General features: G+C 36.6%; 2 protein-coding genes across 3 annotated transcripts; both read left to right on the plus strand.

Annotated features, from left to right (window-relative positions):
* Nucleotides 1–7,895: 7,895 nt before the first annotated feature.
* Nucleotides 7,896–12,734, plus strand: LOC127938949 (uncharacterized). 2 transcript variants are annotated; one of them, XM_052535879.1, is made up of 3 exons: nt 7,896–8,043; nt 10,677–11,342; nt 12,408–12,734. In XM_052535879.1, the coding sequence occupies exons 2-3, from the start codon at nt 10,831–10,833 to the stop codon at nt 12,553–12,555; spliced, it is 660 nt and encodes a 219-aa protein (XP_052391839.1). In that variant the 5' UTR covers nt 7,896–8,043; nt 10,677–10,830; the 3' UTR covers nt 12,556–12,734. The 2 variants fall into 2 exon arrangements, with proteins under 2 accessions (XP_052391839.1, XP_052391840.1); XM_052535880.1 differs by lacking the exon at nt 7,896–8,043 and having other exon boundaries at nt 9,926–11,342.
* A 1,618-nt stretch (nt 12,735–14,352) lies between these two features.
* On the plus strand, nt 14,353–22,989 carry LOC127938896 (neuronal acetylcholine receptor subunit alpha-2-like). The gene is made up of 6 exons (XM_052535804.1): nt 14,353–14,874; nt 19,991–20,142; nt 20,661–20,705; nt 20,854–20,963; nt 21,131–22,283; nt 22,511–22,989. The coding sequence occupies exons 1-6, from the start codon at nt 14,787–14,789 to the stop codon at nt 22,634–22,636; spliced, it is 1,674 nt and encodes a 557-aa protein (XP_052391764.1). The 5' UTR covers nt 14,353–14,786; the 3' UTR covers nt 22,637–22,989.
* Nucleotides 22,990–23,059: the final 70 nt, after the last annotated feature.

Consider the following 23,059-nt stretch of genomic DNA (forward strand, 5'->3'; position numbering starts at 1 on the left):
ATTATTTTCCACATACTGTACAATATTTTTTTCCTGTATGCCACATCTTTCTGAAATGTAATTATTTTTACAAAGCTCATCGGTCTAAAAAAGTGAGGTGTGCTCTGATTGGTCAGCTATCCAGTGCTTTGTGATTGGTTGAATGCCTCAAGCGTGTAACAGAAATGTTATTCCCCTTACCATATTGTGATGCATGTCCCAATCTAAACAACAGTGCGACAAGACAAAATCAATAAAACCCATTACAAATAAGTAATTTGTTGCATAATTACATAATTACGGATTATAATGACTTATACTGTGTTTTTACGCATTGCATCGTGCCGTGTAAACATAAAACCATCTGAGAAATGACAAACAACAAGCGCTCCTCTGCACTGCTCAAAATTCGTGTTTGAATCATCAGTGGCAAATCTTTTACATATGAAAATGTATTTACAGTCTGTGAGACAGAACAACTGGCATTGTAGTCTACTCTTCCAGGAAAAGGAAACAGTCCTCCATAAAATGTGCTGCAACCTTTTGAATATTTGGGTTGAATTGTACTGGTACATTGTTGTAAATACAACTTAACCACTGATTTCTAGTTGTGTCCTCTTTTGAAAGGTCAAACAATGTAGTTTCACTTTCACAAGAAACAGAGTCTCCATGACATGGCTTTGATGGCAATAGCGAGAATCAAAGGTCACGCCATCTTTCTTTGCATGAACATTTGGGCAGTGTTATGCAAATCTTCCCACATCATGACGTAGATATGTGGGGGCATTTTTAAATGAGGGGTTTTAGGGGAGCATGGACGAGTCTTAACTTTTATAAAGAATATCTTTTTGGGTTTGATACTTGAGTCTTTGCAACTTTACAGATCTTCTTTATGCACCAAGAGCTTGTGACACTCCAAAAAGAAAGGAAAACTTTAAATCTTATAACATGACCCCTTTAAATGCATGCTTAGATATATGAAATTAATGGCACCTTAACAGCATGTATTAGCCGGCCCTGGCCCGCTTGGAAGAGGTGGGCCAGGGCACGGTTCAGTTGGACTCGGGCGCGGTTCACATGCAGTGTGAGCGCTAACCGTGCTGGAGCACGGAAAAGGACGCTTTGCATCACGGTTTTGCGACGCTCCAAAACCAACATGGCAGGGAAAGGGTCGCTTTGGCCTACGGCAGAGGTGCAAAACGCATAAAAACTAAAAACTGCAAAGTCCTTGCTGCACTTCAGCTGGTACCTTGCAAACATCCTCATACGAGCAGCACAATTACGTGAAAAATTTTGCGCCACTAAGGCGACACATTTGTTTAACAACAGGCTGTGGACCAAACAACACAAAATTATCCACAAAGAAAACACAGCGATGCACTCCATTGTGTTCAGAGAGCGCCGCTCTTCCTGTTTATCCCGAAACCGTCGCACCATAATAACGTAAGCGTGCTCCGGCACGAATGCTGAAACCCTATATGTGAGTGCAGGCCAGAGGGGGAGTGGGGAGGGGGGACAATCGTACTCGGGCCCGGTTCATGGCAACCGTGCCTAGTGTGAGTACACCCTAATATGTTCAAATGGTGAAATTCCTTGCTTCAAATTGAAGCCTGTCAACCTTTGGTCATTTGGACATGTATACTGTAAAAAGCCAAAATGTGAATTTTTTTTTTATATTTAAGAAACTATTTTTACCTGTTTGCTTAAGTGATATCTCTCTATCCAGGGCTGGATGCCAAACAGCAGAGGTTTGCACCCCCCCAATTAATCTCAGACTTCATTGTCTGGCAATAAAACTCATGTCTGAACATAAAAGATCATATTATCCATCAGTGCCACTCAATAAATGGCCACAGATTTAAACAATGTATGGCCTCGTGATAAGGCCTTGTTTGTAGACTGTCTTTCCGATTGACGAGCCCAGATAACCACCTAAAGCTTTTTAAACCTGTGGGCTCTGTAAGGCTGCCACAGCACACAATAAGATGGTGACAAATTTCAAATCCTCAGTGACACATATGTCTAATGTTAAGAGAGGTTTCAGGGGAAAATGGAACAAACAATCTGTTGATCCTATATGTCGGAGGATAAACAAAGAAAATCAATATAAAAATAAATTAGATCTACTGCATTATATAACACTTTTTAACGTGCTAAAGATTGGCTGACATTAGTGAGGACTGATTGCATTGACATTCTAATAAACCAAAGCAATGAGACCAAAATCAAATCATGACCATAAAACACAGCTTCCTGCACAAAATATAAAATTCATTGTTTTCAGAGTTAATGTTTGGAACAGGATTGTGATGTCTTTGCCAGTATCCCGTATAAACGGAGGAGCAGCAATCAGCCTAATGTACTCGAGTGTGTCCAGCACACAAAGCCTCCTCGCTGAAGCATTAGCTCAGCAATCTCCCAAAGTAAAACACCACTCATTAACATGAATGACCAGAATCTATCATCATCAAGAGATTGTGTTCTTTTTTGTCCTAAAAACAGGTTCACTATATTTGCACCCTTAGAGAAATGTTGAAGGAGATTAAAAGTCTCCCTATTTGATCCTTCCAATTGAATTAAATGTGATATGGCTATAGTTGTTAGACTGTGAGCAGATCCCTGCCATCAGCTAATTTAGTGTCCGAGCACAGTAATGTGAGCACTGTTCTCCAGTGAACCCATGATTTCTTTAATTTAAGAGCAAGTGCAGTCTAATGATGGCTAAGCAAACCACACATCCCAAGGTGAACAAGAACAATGTCTGGACATTTACTCCATTAACACTGTGCAGACAAAATGCCATACACAGAAAGTAGAAGACAAGCTCTGTTGTGCTGTGACAGCACTGTATACAATATACACTGGAGGTGATGTGGACTTGCATAAAATCTGTAAGCTAGAATGTATAACACAGAATTAGAATGTCAGACAGAAGATAGAACCATTCAAAATGTCGCAAGTCTCTGATTCTGGAAATCCTTGTGGTTTTATGATAGTGTTAAACTGCTGAGAGGAAACCGTGAAGATGTTCTGTTCAAGCAGAGCAGCATCTTGTCTGTCCTGTGCTTATGAAATCAATTTTCTGAACATCTGCCAAAGCACTTAACACAATATTGCAAATCCACTGAGTTGGGTCCCATGAATATAGACTGTTCTAGCCTAAAGTGGAACTGTATATGATAATTGGATTTGAACCTCCATTGCACGCTGAACAAGAGTGTTCCACGATATTTATGTTGATATTTGGAGGAATAGCTCAAGGCCAGAACAAGACAATTGTGCATAAAATCCTTACAGCTGATAAAAGCCTCACAATAATTCACAAGTAATCCACATGACTCTAGCCCATCATTATGTGTGTAGGAAGTAAAATCTATCTTAAGGCACTTTAAACTGTCGTTCTTTTAACAGAGTCTATCATACTTCCTCCAGTGAAAAAGTAAATCCCCTGTTGTCCTCTTACATAAAAAATCCACCAACATGCTGTATTTGTTTGGAATTGTTTAAGACTGTATTCTGTAATCGTTACTTGATATGTGCATTTTTCTCTCCTGATTCAAGCAAAATAACAATTTCACTAGAGAAAGCAAAATTATGGATTGGGGACTTTTAGTTGGAAGCAACAGTTTAAAGATGTTCTAGGTTCAAAATATCTTCATAATGGATTTGTTTCATAAAAACACAGCTTTTCCCATCACAAGACTTTAAATGATGAACTAGAGTCGTGTGGATAACTTGTGGTTTTCATTGCCTCTTTTTGCATGTTACATCATTACGTCAGTAGGTGAAAATTCCACTCACTAACCCTAACCCTAATCCTAAAATAAAATAGACAAAATGTTGACTGGCAGTTGTGTCTAAAATATAAGTAACTCAGTAGTATTAATTTTTTGTTAACCATTGATTATTGTATAAAAACAATCCAAAAATCTGGCAATGTCAAGATCTCCGAAATGCTTGGAGAGACATGTGAGAGCACTCATGTTTGAAAGATTAAAGAGATTATTTACTGCTGTTCTATGTGCAAGAGATATATTAGATGTTCAGCTAGTCCAATCCATTGACCAATCCAAGATATTGAATATACCATAAAATATTTCCAATCTCAGGAAAAGGTTTTACTGCTTACCAAAGGCAAGTTGTCCTTGAGGAGAAGTCTGACAGAAGCAAAACGGTTTAGTGGTTTATTAGTCATAAGGTAACCTGTTTTTCACTGGTCTTTTCATGTTACAAATGTTACACAACATCTTTCTCCTCTTGCACTAATTTAGGAAGGACATAAATCACTGCCTAAGAAGTTTTTTTTTTTTTTTTTTGGTGGAGAATCTTGACAAAATGTGAATAACATACCGCTGTATCCTGTCAGCAGTACTCTGTGGGACATTCTGCCATTTAATGATCCAAAGATAATGTTCCAAGTAAAAGATTTCGCTTGGAGGACTCTTAAAACAGCACTTGGGGATTTTAAATTATTTTCTTGTCTTTTAAAGATCTTTGATCCTGAACAGCGAGGGGCTAAGGGTAAATGCTATTAATTTGTGTTTACAAAATGAGATGAGACCTATGTTTGCATAATCAAGCTCCCATTCAATTTTGCCCATATCTCGCTTGTTTTCAATAGTATTTAATTTCAGGCTGAAGTGGTACCGTGGGTCTCTTCAGTCTGAAAGTCTTAAGAGGAGAGTCACGTAAAAAAAGATTGAAAGGAAAATAAAAATATAAAATGATTCTTAATGGATAGGGAGAAGCAGCCATCAAATCATGAACAGAAGCCAGTCAGCCCATTCAATCTTGTGCTTTATGAGCCGTGCAGGGTTTTAGCACTTTGTGCAATGAAATGGGACTCAGTAAAATTGTAATTTTGAAATGCTTTTAAACTCGTAATTAAAACATTTTTTATTATTTATGTATTTATTTACTATTTTTACATTTCATTTTATTTGACAGCCCTATTTTAAGTGGCAATTTCATTACCATCAGTACATTTGAATAATTCAAATTCAAATGTTAATTTTAAAATGTTATTTTTAGATTTTAAATTCGTAAACAAATGTTTTATTTATGTATGTATTTATTTATTTATTTTAACTCTTCATATTTATTTCTATATTTACATCTACATCTATATTTTATTATTACTTTTTATTTTATTTGACGGTGCAATCTAAGTGTTTTCATATAGTACATTTTAATTAAGGTCCACTGATGAATCAATTAATCAAACTTATATGTAAATAATTTGCTTAAAATGTAAATTTTATGTACGCATTTATTTATTTATTTTAGATGTTGAATTTGTAATAAAGTAACTGTCTTTTAACAATCTTTGCATTTTATTTTATTTGACAGCCCTATATTAAATGTTCTCATACCATTGGTGAATTTGAATTACAGTTCACTGATACTTTTTTATTTAAGCATGCAGAAAAGGACAATTAAAAAGTGAACATGTAACTTTAAAAAAACAACCTGTCTCATTTTCATAAGACAAATGTGAATCATATCGGATGCAGGTCTTTTTCTTGTCTGGCTCATGTTCCACTCCCCTGACCTTGGCATTAGAGGAGAGGATGCTGACTGGGACGCCCTTTGACTTTGACTCCCATATGTGTGCATGGAACAATGCTGACCCACTGGATTTGTTTATACACCAGAGCAGGCATATGTACTATTCTGGGGTGAGCGGTCTATTTATTATCGAGTCTTAAGAGACATGTTGTCGTCAACAGATGACATCAGCTGCACTAGAGATTCATTGGATGACAAAACATCAAGAAATAGTTCAAACAGAAATGTAAAATTATCTGAAAATGCTCCGAATCTCCGTTTGTTTCTCCATCTGAAGAGATTTGGAGAATTTTAGCATTACATCACTTGCTCACTGATGGATATTTTACAGCGAATGGGTGCCGTCAGAATGAGAGCCCAAACAGCTAATAATAGCTTCCAAATTGAATTTTGAGACTGACTAAATAGAACCATTTTATCTAACTGTTTTTTTTTTTTTTTTTTTTTTTGGTCAATTCCAAAACCCTTTTGTTCTTAACTACTGTCAAAGTGATCTCTCTTGTTTCAGAAAAACCAGGAATTTATATGATAGAATTAGAATCACAAAGCTGCTCTGATGTACAGTACATCTATCTGGCTAAAAAATTAGGGGTAATGATGATTATTAGATGCATCCTGCAATGGATCTGTAAAACATCTGGTTTATGTGCTCTGGTTCTTTTAGTAGAGGCAAATGGTAAATAAATTCATTATAAAGCTGATTTACAGTACACTGAGTTTTAAAATTAAGTTTAGATGGGTGAAGAAGGACTGGCTCCTAAATAAAAGAAACCAAGGAACATACAATAGAGTATGTCTGTATAAAATGAACATGGTAGAGAATAACACGCACCACAGTTAATCAAAAAAAATAAATTCTGTCCCTTAAATGAAACATACCGAAGTCACATATATAAAGAACAGTGATAACTATAAGTTTTCTGTTAGATATAATAGTAACTGTTGGGTACATCTGTAATATTTACTGTGAGATTTTTTTGTGTTGTCATAAAAGATATTTGGCCTGCAAAATGTCATATTTAAATCAGCTCTTTTTTTTTTCTTGTTACCCTGTAAAAATTATCTTTAAACAACAGAATTTGGGTTAAAGACACCCTTCCATAACAATTAAAAGTTTCTTTATGCAACCTGGTCTCATGAGACCAAGTTATAGTTTTATTTGCTCTCCAGAGATGACTGAAGGTCCACAATTGTGAAAAACATTAAATCTCATAAAAAGGTTTATTTTTCTATCCTTCCAGGTAAACAGAAACAGTTGAACCCCACCAATTAAACATATAAAATACAGCTTGAAGCGACTTGAATCACTATAGGTCAGCACTTGGATAATAGCATCTGCCAAAATTGCTATATATCTAGTTGTTTTTTTGAAATTTTAGCCATTTTTATCGCTTCATCTCTGCAGTCATTTAGTGTTTAAACAATTACAATTTAAAGTTCAAATTTTAAGTGTGTGGGGGGAAGATATGCTCCCAGTGTTCTAAATGTAACTGCGAAAGAATATAGTTTATATGGTGTTTAGTGCTTGTGTGAATGACACATCTTCTATGTGTCTTATTATTTAAAAGCTGCTTGTGATGGGCTTTGTTTATTCACGTGACTTTCTCATCACCACCTGCTTTTGGTGGTTACCAGTACATTAAAAGTTACAAAACAAAATTCAGTACTTAATGGTATATTAACATTACATCAGTTAAACTACAGTATTAAAACGTAAATTTAAGGAAAAAACGTAAAATCTAAAATGGTGTTACAGTATTTTTTACAGTATAATTCTGGCAACCACAGTTGCCATTTTTTTACCATATATTTTAAAGATTTTTTTTAAAAGTGTGGGAAAATCAAATGTTTGATTGCATGCAATTTAAGGGTGGCTTAACATCTGATCATAGAGCTTTAGATTTTTATCTTTTGCCAAGTAATGATGGATAAATGTTAGGTTTGAGAAGCTCATGAGATGTTTTTAGAACTGGGCTTCATTCGTATTTTCAAATGTATTGTGGATTTGAAAGCTTTTGTTTGTTTTAACAACTTTCTTTCCCTTCATTCATTCATATCTTGTAGTTTCTATTAAACGATAGGCTGAGTGAAAATCTGGTATGATGACGAAAAGACCCTTTTCTGTGAAACTCGTACATTATCCGACATCAGGGCACAGATGTGAACTATATTATTACCCCACACTCCTCTAATATTCTTGTCCTGCTCTCTCTCTCTCTCTCTCTCTCTCTCTCTCTCTCACTCTCCTGACCACAAAAGAAAGAAATCATCAAGTTTCTCCCTTTTTATAAACACTCCCTCCCCTTTCAGTAATCTGAAAATAGGGACACAGACTTTCAGGTTCCCAAACTTTGTCTGAAGAAGTGAAAAGAAGTTTAAGGCAGACTGATTATGTGTGCTCTGCCTCTCGGTCTCTCAATGGCAAAGCAAAGAACAGCGCTTTGAACATTTTGACCAGACACATGGCTCTACCTTGCGACATGGCAGAAGATTCTGGTGAGTTCTGTCAACTTTTGGCTTGTGCATCTTATTTTATTCATGTTTCTACCTTGAAAAATGAGAGCTATGTCTTGAAGAATATGGCAGAGTGTATACATTTTTTCTGCATTCAAGGTCTAAAAAAATAAACTGACCAATAATTTGAGTGCATGACTATAGATTGCTTTATTGACTGGTGTAAATATATCTTTGTGACATTCTTTTAATTATGGCAATATTGCCTTTAATTAATATGCAGTGATAGTGTGAAGTGGAAGACACACACTCAACCTTTAAACAACTACACTTTTCTTTTCTTTTGCTGCACATGAAATACTCTTTCATGTAAGTAATACTAAATTAAACCCAGAACTGGAAAAGCGACTTTGTACTTTCCATTCACAAAGAGTTGTGGCCTATTTGCATAGTCTTCCAATATTGCAAATGTGATCATCTGCTCTGAAGGTTGAGTTTCAGCACAAGAGTGAACATGACAACTTCCAGATACTTGGCATTATTACTGAAGGTTAATTGTGACTTTTTATTTAGACTTGGCATCAAAGTTTGTTATTATTAAAAATATATTGCATCTCCGCAGCTTTGAACTGGTTTGGCATGTATTTTTAGGAATGACACAGTGTTACTAAAAAGGTGCCTGGAGGAAACATAAAAGTCAAAGCTCTGTTTGAATGGGCTTTTATGGTTCCAATCGAATCATTTCAGTGTCTAAAAGGTTTAATCGTTTTTTCTGTTGTAAAACATTACAAGCTCTGGATTGGCAGTGCGGGCAGTTGTGTGGCATCAAAGCAGAATGGCTAATCATATCAAGACATTTGACATTTTTTTTTCTTTTATTATTATTTTTTTTTCTTTTATTATTATTATTTTTCTCTTTTTTATGGCATTTCTTATTTTCGTCTAAATACATTTGACAATTTCAGAGTGAAGTAAAAAAAAAAAAAAGAAACCTTGCAAATCATTTCAGTTTTTAATTTTCAGTGAAAAAATAATAATAAAAGAGATTAATTTTCTCAAAGTGCTTCAGGACTAAATGAGAAATAAATCACTGCATGCACAGCAGAGCAGAAGTTCATTACAAGCTGTGTCGGTCTGCAGAGTTACAGATATTATCCTACCTCCATGAAGCACAAATGTCAATCAGCAAGTATGAACGACAAATTACTGCCGTTGCGAGGCAAAGATGCTCTCAATGGTACTCCTTTAAATTATTCTTTACCAAAATAGCTTGATAGCGATAGTGTCTTTGACAGACAACTACTGACTTTAAAAATTGGAAATGTACAAATGCAAACCTGCAGGTCAAGCCTTTAAAAAAAAGGCCACTGCAAAGAACCCAAAGATTAGATTTTTCTGCCCAGAGAATGCACAGAAAAATTTGTTTTAGCCATAGCGAGCTGAACTACCGCAGAATCCAAAAGTGCTCACACTGTGGAAAAGAGCTGCCGTCTTCCCTCGAAGACAGAAATTGCATTTCACACATTTCCAGATGTTGAAAGGAGTGTTGGGATGCCCTAGAGTAAGAGATTGTGTGAGTTGTCAGTTCGGTCACATCTGGAGACATGAGAGATGAGGTGCAGAGCCCTCTCTGCGTCAGAGAGCAGAAAAAAAAAATACCCCAAATTTTTGTTATCCAGCATTTTTACTTGTTTTGCAACAACCTTAAAGCAACCTAAGATGCAAAACTGCCAAAGATAATTTAATTTATTTTCAGAGAATACATCTTGAATTATTTTTTTTCTTTGCCCAACAAAAAAAAAAAAAAAAAAAAAAAAACTTTTGGTCATGTAAATACTCTTTATTCAGCAAAGACATATTAAATTGATTCTTTGATTCTTGTTCTTTAGCTTTTCTTCAACTGTATTCAACAACAACAACAAAAAAGCTTTTATGGAAGCTTGTTTTTACCATGTGATCAAATAAATAAATCAATAAATAAAAAAGGTAATTCTGACTTTTTCCTCACAATTCTGAGTTTACATCTGATAATTCTGACTTTTTTCTGGTCTATAGTCTAAGATGTTTTTTTCTCACAATTGCAAGATATAAACCCAATTATGTGAAATCACAGTTGTGATTTATATATTCACACTTCAGAAAAGAGTCTAACTGGTGAGATAATTCAGAACTGTGAGATAAAAAAAAGTTGTAATTACCAGTTATGTTTTATTGCATGGTGGAAACAAGAGAATCCTGAGGGAAAAATTCAGAAAGTCAGCGTTTATCTCGCAAATCTAAATATCTCACCATTTTTTTAGTCTGTGGCGGAAACAGGTTAACAAAGTTTTCAACACTGATAATGGCAAGAAATGTTTCTTGAGAGGCAAATCAGCATATTAGAGTAATATCTGAAAGATCTTGTGACACTGAATACTGCTGATAATTCAGCTTTGTCTTCACATGAAGAAATTACATTTTAAAATATATTTAAAAAAAAAATTTATAAAAATATTTCACAATATTACTGTTTTACTGTATTTTTGATCAAATAAATGTAGTCTTGGTGAGCATAAAGAGATTTATATAGTGATAAAAATATTTTTAAAAAGACTCCAAATTTATACGGAAAAGTGTTGGTCTGACTCTGTTCTCAAAGCAAAACATTATTATAGTGTCTGTTTATTTCTTCACAGATGAGGTCAGAGCTTTGCAGCAGTGGTGACTGTGGGGAAAAGATCTGTCCAGGTTTCAGGGGCTCAAGAGTGACCTCACATTTGCCATCGCTTGGGTGCTCATCCATCCCTCCGTCAAGTCCCAGGTCATAGAGGTTACTCCCTCTTCTGGGTCATGAGGAGGCTTCACTCTACTCTGGGCACTTGGCTCTTCACACTCCTAGTGATGCCAGTCTACTGTCAGCATGGTGATGATGGAGAGCGGGGATCAAGTGACATCTCTGGGACTGCGGTCACTGGCAATTCCTCCACTTCAGACTTCCATGAAGTCGGGGATGAGCGGGACAGGACCAGGCCAGTTTTTCAGACCCTGCCAGACACAGAAAGCGGTGACTGTTATGTCCACTTTCACACCAGTCAAGTTATGTCACGGCAGTTACGAGCTTCCAGAGAGGAAGTTGCTTATCTAAAGGCCCTTCAACATGGTAACCAGGCAGTGATGGAGAATCTGGTCCAGTTTGTAGGAGCAGAAATGGGAGATCAACGCTATGAGGAGGTGATCCAAGAGAACATAGTTGGAATCAGGGAGGATCATGTGAGCTGTGAGAGCGTTGTCACAAAAGCAGCAGAGGAGTTGGAGAGTCAACTGGAGGGAGATGCTCAAGCCACTTTGGCTGGAATTCAGAAGTGAGATGAGTTGAATCTTAATAAGACAGTCGTATGCTCTTATCTTCGAGACAAAATTAACAATTTAACAATTTATGATGCTCTAAGGTAACAAACCTGAATAATAAAGAGAAGAGAAGAGAGTTTAATACATTTACATAATATTTAGTGTCAAAATTTTACAATTTGCTCCAAACATAAGAATTGAAAATCAAATTAGAAGTGAAAATATCTATATTTTTCTAAATATATAGGGTGTACTGTGCATCCCATATACATATACATATTTTATATACAGTATTAATATAAAATACTAATACTATAAAATTGCACTCATTTGAAAAATACAGTAAAACTGTAATATTATGAAATATTACAATTTACAATAACTGTATTCTTTTTTAGTATATTTTAGAATGTAATTTATTACTGTGATGCAAATTATCTTTCAGAAATCATTCTAATATGCTGTTTTGCTTCTCAAGAAACATTTCTTTTTTATTTAAAATTATGTAAAAATTTAGTGGAAGCATTTTTTTTATGATTCTTTGATGAATAGAAAATTCTAAAGAACACCATTTATGTGAAATAGAAATCTTACTCTGACTTTAATTTCTAAAGATTAATTTTAATATATAATTAAAAATATGTAATTATTTATTCCCAGTACATAGAGAGTTCATTTATAGACTTTAATATCTGAAATTGCAGCTCAAGAGTGTTTCAAGGATGCATGCATAGTAACACTTTAAAGGTAAAAACAAAAACCAAATAAGACTCTCAGGTAAACTGTTAAAATGATCCTTAAGTAAATGCTTATAAACAGAGATTAGCAAATAAAAAAAGGAACAGTTGCTCGTAGACTTAGAGCCTCAGACTAACCACTATAACTTGATTCGATTCTTGTCTCTGCGTTTTCCATCACCAGCATGGACAGATGAAAGGATTGTGATTTTCTGCTCCTTTGAGGCCAGTGGTTCAAGAAAAACTAAGCTGAGGCCCCTGTTAATTTTCTCCTTCTCCTCTTATTTTTATATAATTACTTTGATTATTTCTGATGTTGTGTATACTTTGTCTTTATCTAAGAATAAAAAAGGAGTCCCTTGTCTTTGAAGAAATGCTGCGTGCCTCAACAGACATTGCCTCTCGACTGGAGAGCTCCTCACGAGCCCTACATGTGGAGATGATCGAACAGCTGAGGAAGAACATGAGACAGCCGCGCAAAACGAAATGACTCGGTGGGAAGCCATCCAACCTGGAAAAAACGATCAAAGCAGCCTATTATATGGCATGTAACATTTATGTATCTATCCACAATGTTTTCATAACATTAAACAATGTTGTCCCCTTAAACAGTCCATATGTTGACCATTTTATTAAATTAATTCAGTTTTTTTTTCAATTTTATCTCCCTTACTAACCATTAGTCGTGGCCTAATGGTTAGAGGGTTGGACTCCCAATCGAAGGGTTGTGAGTTCTAGTCTCGGGCCGGACGGAATTGTGGGTGGGGGGAGTGCATGTACAGTTCTCTCTCAACCTTCAATACCACGACTTAGGTGCCCTTGAGCAAGGCATCGAACCCCCAACTGCTCCCCGGGCGCCGCAGCATAAATGGCTGCCCACTGCTCCGGGTGTGTGCTCACAGTGTGTGTGTGTGTGTGTGTGTGTATTCACTGCTCTGTGTGTGTGCATTTCGGATGGGTTAAATGCAGAGCACAAATTCTGAGTATGGGTCACCATACTTGGCTGAATGTCACTTCACTTTTTGGGAGAAGAACTGAAACTCTCTTGTCCGATGTTCAATTGTGAGCCATATTGAAAATATAATGGCTATGTGTACAAGGAAACATGATCATGATGAAACATGATGAAAAAAAATGATCTTGGCAGTGAGGTGATATTTTAAAAGAATATTCTCTTTCCAAAAACAGACCAGCCTGCATGTTTCGGCGCTAGGGAGCAGATGGTGAAAAGACTATATGAGGGTCTGAAAATCAGCAAGCATGAACTCACATGCATTGGAGAGAGAGAGAGAGAGAGAGAGAGAGCAAGATAGAAAAATAAAAAAAGAAGGGGGAAAAAAGACATGACATTGATGTCACTGAGGAATAAATAAAAACATGACTTGGCAGCTTGGAGCCAGAATCCAAAGAATCAGAAAACATTGCGACTTAATATTAATATTTTGTTAATATTTTGTGATTTCTCTAATCGACGATAGAAAAATACTGTAAGTATAGTGTTCAAATATAAGTGTATTACTCTAGTCGGTTGCGGTCACTTTTGCTGGATGTGTATTTTTGATGCAATTCTCTGTGTATGCTGGGAGCTATGATCACAGATACAGTTTGTGTGAAAGAATGACTTTCAGTGACATGAACTTAAGACTGTATTGAGGGTTGTATATTTATAAACTGTTGATATTTAACAACATTCTTGATGTGGCATTGTTGAATATAATATTCACATAAAGTGTTATCAGGGTATAAAAGGTGTGGGAACCCTGAAATGCAACTTAATTGTTTAGGCAGCTTTTATTAGAAAGATTTATGTGAAATACTGTAACAATTAAACATAATTAATAACTTTCAGGATTCAGGATTAGCATAATTATTATTAATAATAGATGTTTCTGTCTCTAAAGTCAACCAGAGTGTTTCACCTTCTGAGTTCTTGTTTCCGTCAGCATTTATTCAGCTCCACTGACCTCTAGCGGCGATCTACTGCAATAACGATTCAATCACTTGACGCAATTAGGTTTGGACTTTTTTAACAGTGTCTGCGTACGAGTTTGCGAACTTATCCATTTAGCGTGATGCTTTATTTATTCATTCATTTTTATCATTGTTATTATTATTGTCATTATTATTCAAATAAAATCAGACTGGTTGGAAACAGAAATCAGGCAGTTTGCAATGTGGTCAAGCTCGTGAACTTGTGATGTGGTCCCTCCCTCCCTTTCTGTCTGACATGAGAGTGGATGAGCGGACTGAGAGAGAGATCTCAGTCTGGAGTGAACCCTGAGGAACAGCAGGAGCGAGGTCATGGGGCCATCTATATTTGTGATAGAAATGGAGTTACTCTGGGATATAACTGCTTCTAAAAATCCTTTTTGGATGCACGTGGAAATAAATAATACTTTTTGCAGCACGGAATCCTTGTTTATGATCTTTCGCTGAACAGGAGGCAAACCTTAAACTAATCATCGTAGAGAAAGAAAATATCATTTTGGATAAATATGGATAAACAATGGATGTATGCAACTTAACTAGATTTTTTTTTTCTCGAAAAACTGACTTTTGTCAGCACTTAAAATGCACGTGATTAAAAAAAAATCTCTCACCTTAAATACAACCACCAACCTCTGATGTAGAGTATGAAACAACAGAACATACAGAATCCACTGAATGATACCGAAACTGCCTCGTGGAATGCAGACGAATCTATAGAAATGTATTGAAAGTATGCTAACTGACAGTACGATGGAGCGCTTTGAGAATCAGCTGTTCTTCCTGAGGATTACTCTTCTCTGCACTATTCTATATGAGTCAGGTGAGTTTCACTTCTGATTTTTTTACTTACATTTTAAATACTTAAATATTACTCGAATTTTTCCATAAATAGGCTACTGCTTGAAAAAATAAATCAAAGAGGTGGATTATAGTCCATCGGACTATTAATGTATAAACTTGTTTTGACTGCTAAACTGCTATGGTCACAATGGACCAGAAACGCAGATATATTTTGTAGAAGTCTTAAAATAACATAAGACAAAGTTTATATTTGTTTGCGTATTTTAAGCATCCCCAAAGTGCATGTATTAATCTGATCAATTTGATTCATCGTCAGAAAAAAGAAAAGAAAATAATAAAACATCCAGCCTAATCTGGTTTTCAGCTGGTCAAAATGGGACACCATATTATTTTAAACCAGCTAGGACCAGCAAACTATCATAAACTGTTTTAAGACGAAGGAGCTTGGCTTTCACATATCTACACTCAGAGATGTGTAGGCATTAGAATGGCACGCACGATTTCCAGTAAAACGAAATGTCCTCTCCACGGCCAAGCTGGCGCTTAAATCAAGGCAGATTTATTGGGCTTGCTCATCACTCTGCGTTTACGCTCGCACTCTCCACGAGCGTGTCTTCATTTATGTGTCCGCTCGCTGTCAGCAGCCACTGAACTACTGATGAATGAATATCACTGCGGGCATCTGACGCCTCCCGCGCGCGCTCGAGCTTGCAGCTGGATGCACTTTACCGCCGCTTTCATCAGGATTTGCTTAAGAACATCCCGAGTTCTGGAAAGTTTTAGAGTTGAACGGAGATGCACGAAGAAGACTGTATAGTGAAATCCGTCCACCTGCTCTGCTCCTCACAGACTGGAGAACAGATGCGCTGTTATCGCTGTTTTAGAGGCTGCAGAACTGACGCAGGCGTCCTGTTCCAAACTGGAATTGAGAACGAACAAATACAGTAATTATTTATCATATATACATTTAAGTTATACATGTACATTAACATTTTACATTATTATTTTTTTTAAATAAAACATATTAGATAGATAGATAGATCTAATTAAAGCATGTTGCCATAAATAAAGCATAAACTATAAATGTATGTATATTAATATCTCTACTATATATATTTAATATATATATATATATATATATATATATATATATATATATATATATATATATATATATATATATATATATATATATGCAGTATCAGTAAAAAAAATTATCAAACTAATTAAGATCAAAATGGAATATTTAACATTTTTGAGATGCTGAATTTTTAATTTCCCTAAGCTGTAAGGACTAACCATCAGAATAAAAAAAAAAAAATAACAATCTTGAAATATTTCAGTTTGTGTGCTATGAATGTAGAATATAAGAAAGTTAGCTTATATTAGCTTATATAAAAAATAAAGAACTTTTCCATGATGTAAATTTTTTTTGAGATGGACTGTATTTGCTGTTTTCTTCTAAAAATATTAAATTCCCACCTTTGAACTGCATGGCATGTCCATAATATGCTTAAAAAAGCCAGAAATGTGCCAGAGGTGAGAAAATATTTTCCTCCTCGTCTGCAGGCCGCTGACTGTAATTGCTTGGGTTTCATATCATGTCCCAGTGTGCTAATGCCCTGTGGTGCAGACCCTAAATTTGACTTGTTAATGACATGTTGTCATTCGCCCAGAGTGTGACTCATTGCGCCAGCATGACCCAAGGGAGCTCAATTCTCCACACAGCAAATGACTGCGCTCAGAAAGCAACTCCAGCCACGTACAGCACTCATATAGCAAACCTGCAAACATTGTCCTCAGGGTTCTGTATTAATGCCTCCTCAGCTCAGAAATAAGACCTGAGTGGGCCACCTTAATGGTGTCTAGCCTCTGTCCTGCATATATGAGTCACCCAAAGGTGCAAAGATTACAGGACATCTCCTCCTGGAAAAAGAAGAGAATCAGTCATCATTCAGCCACACTGGCCCACGCATCATTAAAAAGTGTTGGCTTTTCATATATCAGGTTTTTGAAGCAATGTTCCTGGGATATTTTTTTTTCCTCAGTATATAGGTCCAAATGAAAACTGTACATTATTGTAGGTCCTCTATAACCCCGCCTCTCTCAAATGGGTTTGTTTTCTACAAAGTCCCTCCTTCTGACAAGCGCAGTCTGCTCTGATTGGCAAACTGACCCAGTTCATTGTGATTGGCCGAACACCGCAAGCATTTGTCAGAAATGTAACACCCCTTTCCATAATCGCGATTTTCATCTTTTAAAATAAATGTAAAGACAGTTAGTAATGTCCTTAGTTTTTCCATCAGTTCAAGCCCGAAGGAGAAACAGAGTGACGTAGAAGAAAGTGATGAAGCTTGTATGTGTTTGCAGTACCCAGAAGGTTAAGAGAGCTGACAGTGTGACCCTCTCTCTCTCTCTCTCTTACACACACACACACACACACACACACACGGCATGCAAAATTCTGCTTTTGAACAGTCAATAGCAAATACTTAAACTAATAAAAAAAACACAATAGCTGATTCAGAAGCGACAGATTGTCGTAGCAAAGTCAGAATTACCTTCTCTCCTAGGTTATAGGTTTACTTTTCGAAGACCAAATAAAATGCTTTTTGTTTTCTCCTAGATACACACGGCATCTCCCTGACATGGCTGCTTCAACACTAACTGCGATCACTGAAACCATGCCTTCTTTCTTTGCGTGAACATTTTTGGCGGCATTTTGCAAATATTTTCACATAGTGACGTAGACATGTGGGGGCGTGTTTAAACTAGGCGTTTTAGGGGGCGAGGCAGAGTCTTAACTTTGATTAAGAATATCTCTTTGGTTTTGAGACTTTAGTCTTTGAAACTTCAGGGATTCTATCTTTGCACAATCAGCTTGTAACACTAGTAAAATATGAAATCGCATTATATGGCCCCTTAAAATAGAGAACATTGAATGTATTCATTACACAATAGTTGGTTATTGTTCTCGAACTGAGCAGCATTCCAGCTTACCAAGAAGCACCGGGACTTCAATATTTGTATCTCTTCGCCTTTCCGTGTTTGCACACTCCAGACAGACAGTAACTGTGTCCAAAATTGCCCCCTGTCTAGGCATTACATTTGGTTAGAAATTTGGTTGTATATGATATTAATATATGTAGTATTAATAAAATGTAAACGTATTATATTTATCATGTAGTCACTGTCACATGACCTAGCAGTGTACTATGAATTATGACATACTACTACTCTTTTGGCATAGGCCTAGTGTTTTTCCCATATGTGACCCTGGACCACAAAACCAATCTTAAGTCACTGGGGTATATTTGTAGCAATAGCCAAAAAAAACAACAACAAAAAAAAAACATTGTATGGGTCAAAATTCTATATTTTTCTTTTAAGCAAAGGATATTGAGTAAAGATCATGTTCCATGAAGATATTTTGTAAATTTCCTACTGTAAATATATCAAAACGTGATTTCTGATTAGTAATATGCATTGCTAAGAATTTCATTAGGACAATTTTAAAGGCAAGCTCTCAGTATTTCGATTTTTTTGGACCCTCAGAATCTAGATTTTCAAATAGTTGTATCTTGGCCAAATTTTGTCATATCATAACAAACCATACATCAATGGAAACCTTATTAATGCAGTGTTTGGATGATGTATAAATCTAAATTTTGATTCTTAAGACTGGTTTTGTGGTCCAGAGTCATATATTATATAGCAGTGGTACTCAGTTCCACATTTTGTATGTCTCTCTTATCACTTTAGATGTGTGTTCTGTTGAGCAAGTGCCCTGCAAAGTGTACTTCAAAAGATATTCCACCATGATTCCAGTCTGAAGGGAGCATATGTGTTCCTTTCAAAGGGCATTAAAGTGTGCACCACATAAATTTAGATTGTATTTATTTACAGAGGTATATTATGTCAGACTTCACACTTCTCTAGTAAGTTTCATCTGTGTGTGATGACTCTGCAGCCCATGGGATAGCACAGATCCATGACTGAAATGTTCAAAAGAGAAGTAAACTGAAATGGATTTCCTATCCTCAGAAAGTATAGGGAGCAATAAACAGTGTAGAGACCATGCCATTTGGAACAGAGTTCATGCATGGAGCTTTCTTCTAATGAGCTGGTTCTCTGAATCAGGTGTGTTACATAAGAGACATGCAAAATATGCAGAACAGGACTGGAATCGAGAACCACTGCTATATATAGTATGGAAGTAGGCATTTTCAGATCATGAGAAGCATGGCCTTGGAATGAGACAAAAAAAAAAAGCTAGTTATAGACGTGTTTTCTTTTTTGATACATATAAAATTAACAATTCTTATTTTCATTTTCTATTTAAATTAAATACCGAGGAATTTATTATAAATTATTTTTCAACAGACATCTTTAATTAAAAGAAATGTATAGGCATTATCAATGTAATATTGTTGCTTAAAATGTGAGTTAACCATTATTAATTTACTAAACTGTTGTGTATAGGCAGTATCAGAAGGCAACACAAATCATGTGATCGGCTGTAATTAGCCTAGCTGAGGCACTCGGCAGATTGGAATCACAGCACTCTTCTCACGTGATATTGCTGAAGTTTAAACGCTTTTTGAGCAAATCCATTACAGTTGACAGATGATAAGTTATGACGCATGTAATTATATTTGATTAAAGAAATAAAGGGGAGTTAATCCCCTGATAAAGCGCTTTAATACTACCTGTTATTTAACATGCAAATAGTGCGGTCAGCGGGCATTAGATACGTTAATAGACTGTCTGTCCAATTAGTTTATTTAAGCATTTAAACTCTAGCTCTGTAGATTCATACACTTGCTTAATGATTTGATATGCCACACTCAAATCTATAAGAAAACTTACCAATATGCTGAGCGTGCGAAACCTTACATCTTTGGCACTTCAGTAATGAAGCAAGTTCACTATCAGATGTAAGATCATACGTGAAGAGCCTTATAGGAGTCCAAATAGACTGGATATACATTAAGTCTAGACATAAAAGAAGTCCAAACAGTAGGAGCGTTACATGTACAATAATATTTCTGGTGGTATAAGATAAACATTTTATTTGTCAACTCTAGGACAAATATTGGCTGTACATAATGTAATGTCTTCTTTTCAACTTGCAGTTTCATGTTGTGAGAAGATTCATTCACACACTGAAGATGACCTCTTCAAAAAGCTTTTCGATGGCTACAACAAGTGGTCAAGGCCTGTACCAAACACCTCTGATGTGGTCATTGTCAAGTTCGGTTTATCTATTGCCCAGCTCATTGATGTGGTAAGTTAAATGAACTATTTTCAATTGGAAGATATTTTAAAATGTTATTTATTTCTGTGAATGCAAAGCTGAATTTTCAACGGCCATTACTCCAGTCATCAGTGCCGTGTGATCCTTGAGAAACTCTAATATCCAATCTTAAATATCCATATTGAAAACAGTTATGCTGTTTAATTGAAACATGATACTTTTCTCAGGATTCTTTGAGAAAGCATTTATTTGAAACAGAAATCTTTTGTAACATAAAGAATGCCTTTACTGTCAATTTTTCATAATTTTTGTGTGCTGATTTTTGATATTAATTCCATAAAGGCAGTAACGCCAACATCCTACTGTATATCGCCCTAAAACATTTGAATCTCGATGAATTATGGTACATGGTCCTTGAAGGCTCCAAATCCATCAGAAGATTAAAATTAAAAAGTGTTTGTGACCTCTCTGAACCAAACGCTTTCTGCTGGAGCAAACCCAGCATCCTGACTCATACTCACCGTCCTTCCTTGTTTTCTCCTCCACAGGACGAGAAGAATCAAATGATGACAACAAATGTCTGGCTAAAGCAGGTGTGTGCAGCAGGAAAGCTGTATCGAATGGAGAAAATGATTAAACCATGTTTAATAATATTAAATGACATTATAATAGAATATGAATAACTATTATATTATAGTGGTTTCGTTTTAATGTCCTGAACATTTTTGGCCTCTCACTCAGGAGTGGAATGACTATAAACTACGCTGGAAGCCTTCAGACTATGACAATGTGACTTCTATCAGGGTTCCGTCAGAACTTATCTGGGTCCCGGATATAGTTTTGTACAACAAGTGAGTAACATACAATATGTCATATAACTAAAACAACCCAATAACTTAAATCCTATAACCAAACTGTGTGCATTTAATGTAAAATGAATCTCGCAGAATTGTATGATGTATGAAAACAACTTTTCCTCTAGTAAAACAGCTCAAATAAATGTTGTTGTCCTCTTCAGTGCAGATGGGGAATTTGCAGTGACCCACATGACCAAAGCCCACCTCTTCCACACAGGTAAAGTCCGCTGGGTTCCACCTGCCATCTACAAGAGCTCATGCAGCATCGATGTCACCTTCTTCCCCTTTGACCAGCAGAACTGCAAGATGAAATTCGGCTCGTGGACTTACGACAAAGCCAAGATTGATCTGGAGTGCATTGAAAACACAGTTGACTTGAAGGATTACTGGGAGAGCGGCGAGTGGGCCATCATCAATGCTGTTGGCACCTACAACACCAAGAAGTATGACTGCTGCCATGAGATCTACCCAGACATCACCTACTTCTTCATCATTCGCCGGCTGCCACTCTTCTACACCATAAACCTCATCATCCCTTGCCTGCTCATCTCCTGCCTGACCGTGCTGGTCTTCTACCTCCCGTCAGATTGCGGTGAAAAGATCACGCTGTGTATCTCGGTCCTCCTCTCGCTCACTGTCTTCCTGCTGCTCATTACAGAAATCATCCCCTCCACCTCGCTTGTGATCCCACTTATTGGTGAATATCTGCTCTTTACTATGATCTTCGTCACCTTGTCCATCATTATCACCATCTTCGTGCTTAACGTCCACCACCGCTCGCCCAGCACTCATAAGATGCCCCGTTGGGTTCACTCAGTCTTCCTGGATTTGATCCCACGATGCTTGTTTATGCGTAGACCTGCACCGGGCAGCCGTCACAGACAGAAACTCCTCCTCCTGCAGCAGCAGGGCCGAGGAATGACGTCACGGGTGCTTGGACCTGCAAACGCACCCCTCAGTACATCTACTAGCTGGTTTAGAGGGGAGAACTCTGGGGATGACGAGTTTCGCAGGCACTTCTGTTATAAGGACTTAGAATTGGGAACGCTGTCCTCTGCAATCACACTTTCTCTCCAAACACCTTCACCGTGCCCTCTCAGCTCGACTCCACCTTCACTACAGAAATTCGGGCCCTCCTCTAGATTGGATATGGGCGTAACTTCCAGGCAGCCTGGTGGAAGCGTTAATGTCACAAAGCAGCCTGACATGACATCAGACAACCCGGGGTTCCTTCTGTCCCCCAGTGTCCTGCAAGCTCTGGAGGGGGTTCACTACATAGCAGAACACCTGAGAGCAGAAGATGCTGACTTTAGCGTAAGTTTTCTATGAAAAGTTTCACGAAAAAATTCTAAAATATTCTAAAATATATATTAAAACGTTAAATATCTTTAATATTTTATGCTGATGCTGAAGGGAGAGGATGCAGTTGAAGTTGCCTCGAAAGAGATCATAATCCAAACTTAAAAAAAATATATATATATATATTTATAGTTATGTTACTGTTATAATAATCCACTAATTTGTCTCGTCTGTTCACACAGGTAAAAGAGGACTGGAAGTATGTTGCTATGGTAATAGACAGAATCTTCCTATGGATGTTCATCATAGTTTGTTTGCTGGGCACAATCGGACTGTTTCTCCCACCCTGGCTCGCAGGCATGATCTAGAAAACACACTTCTGAGTACATTATATTAACAGTGAAGACTTCTAACTTACAGGCTTCCATGGGAAGAACCAGCATGGGGACACAATACCCCTTCTAGCAGAAACATCACAAAGTGCGTGCTGAATTTTCCCCTGCATGGGGTCAGATGCATGTTTGACATCAGGAATGTGGCTTCACATACCTGACATTTTTTTAAGTCAGAAATTGAGAGAGCCACAAAGCTTGTCTATGAAATGCTTGTATTTGAATAAATAACTGTTGAACTATATAACCCTGAATATTATTGTCAAAATTAAAAACTGTAAGAGACTCAGTGGCTTACTGTAACTGATTACACAAATAAAATCAGTGAGGCTGGCATTTCCCATGTCTTGTTACTCTTCATGTCCCACCCTCCTGATATATTGAAGGGATGTTTCATTT

This window comes from Carassius gibelio, chromosome A20, assembly GCF_023724105.1.
Source record: "Carassius gibelio isolate Cgi1373 ecotype wild population from Czech Republic chromosome A20, carGib1.2-hapl.c, whole genome shotgun sequence".
NCBI classification, from domain to species: Eukaryota; Metazoa; Chordata; class Actinopteri; order Cypriniformes; family Cyprinidae; genus Carassius; species Carassius gibelio.

Excerpts from the sequence above, each read along its gene's own strand:
- LOC127938896 (XM_052535804.1), top strand. The coding sequence starts at position 14,787 with ATGCTAACTGACAGTACGATGGAGCGCTTTGAGAATCAGCTGTTCTTC. Across the intron at positions 14,875-19,990 it reads CACTATTCTATATGAGTCAG|TTTCATGTTGTGAGAAGATT; the intron begins GTGAGTTTCACT and ends TTCAACTTGCAG. Across the intron at positions 20,706-20,853 it reads CAAATGTCTGGCTAAAGCAG|GAGTGGAATGACTATAAACT; the intron begins GTGTGTGCAGCA and ends CCTCTCACTCAG.
- LOC127938949 (XM_052535879.1), top strand. The coding sequence starts at position 10,831 with ATGAGGAGGCTTCACTCTACTCTGGGCACTTGGCTCTTCACACTCCTA. Across the intron at positions 11,343-12,407 it reads ACTTTGGCTGGAATTCAGAA|AATAAAAAAGGAGTCCCTTG; the intron begins GTGAGATGAGTT and ends TCTTTATCTAAG.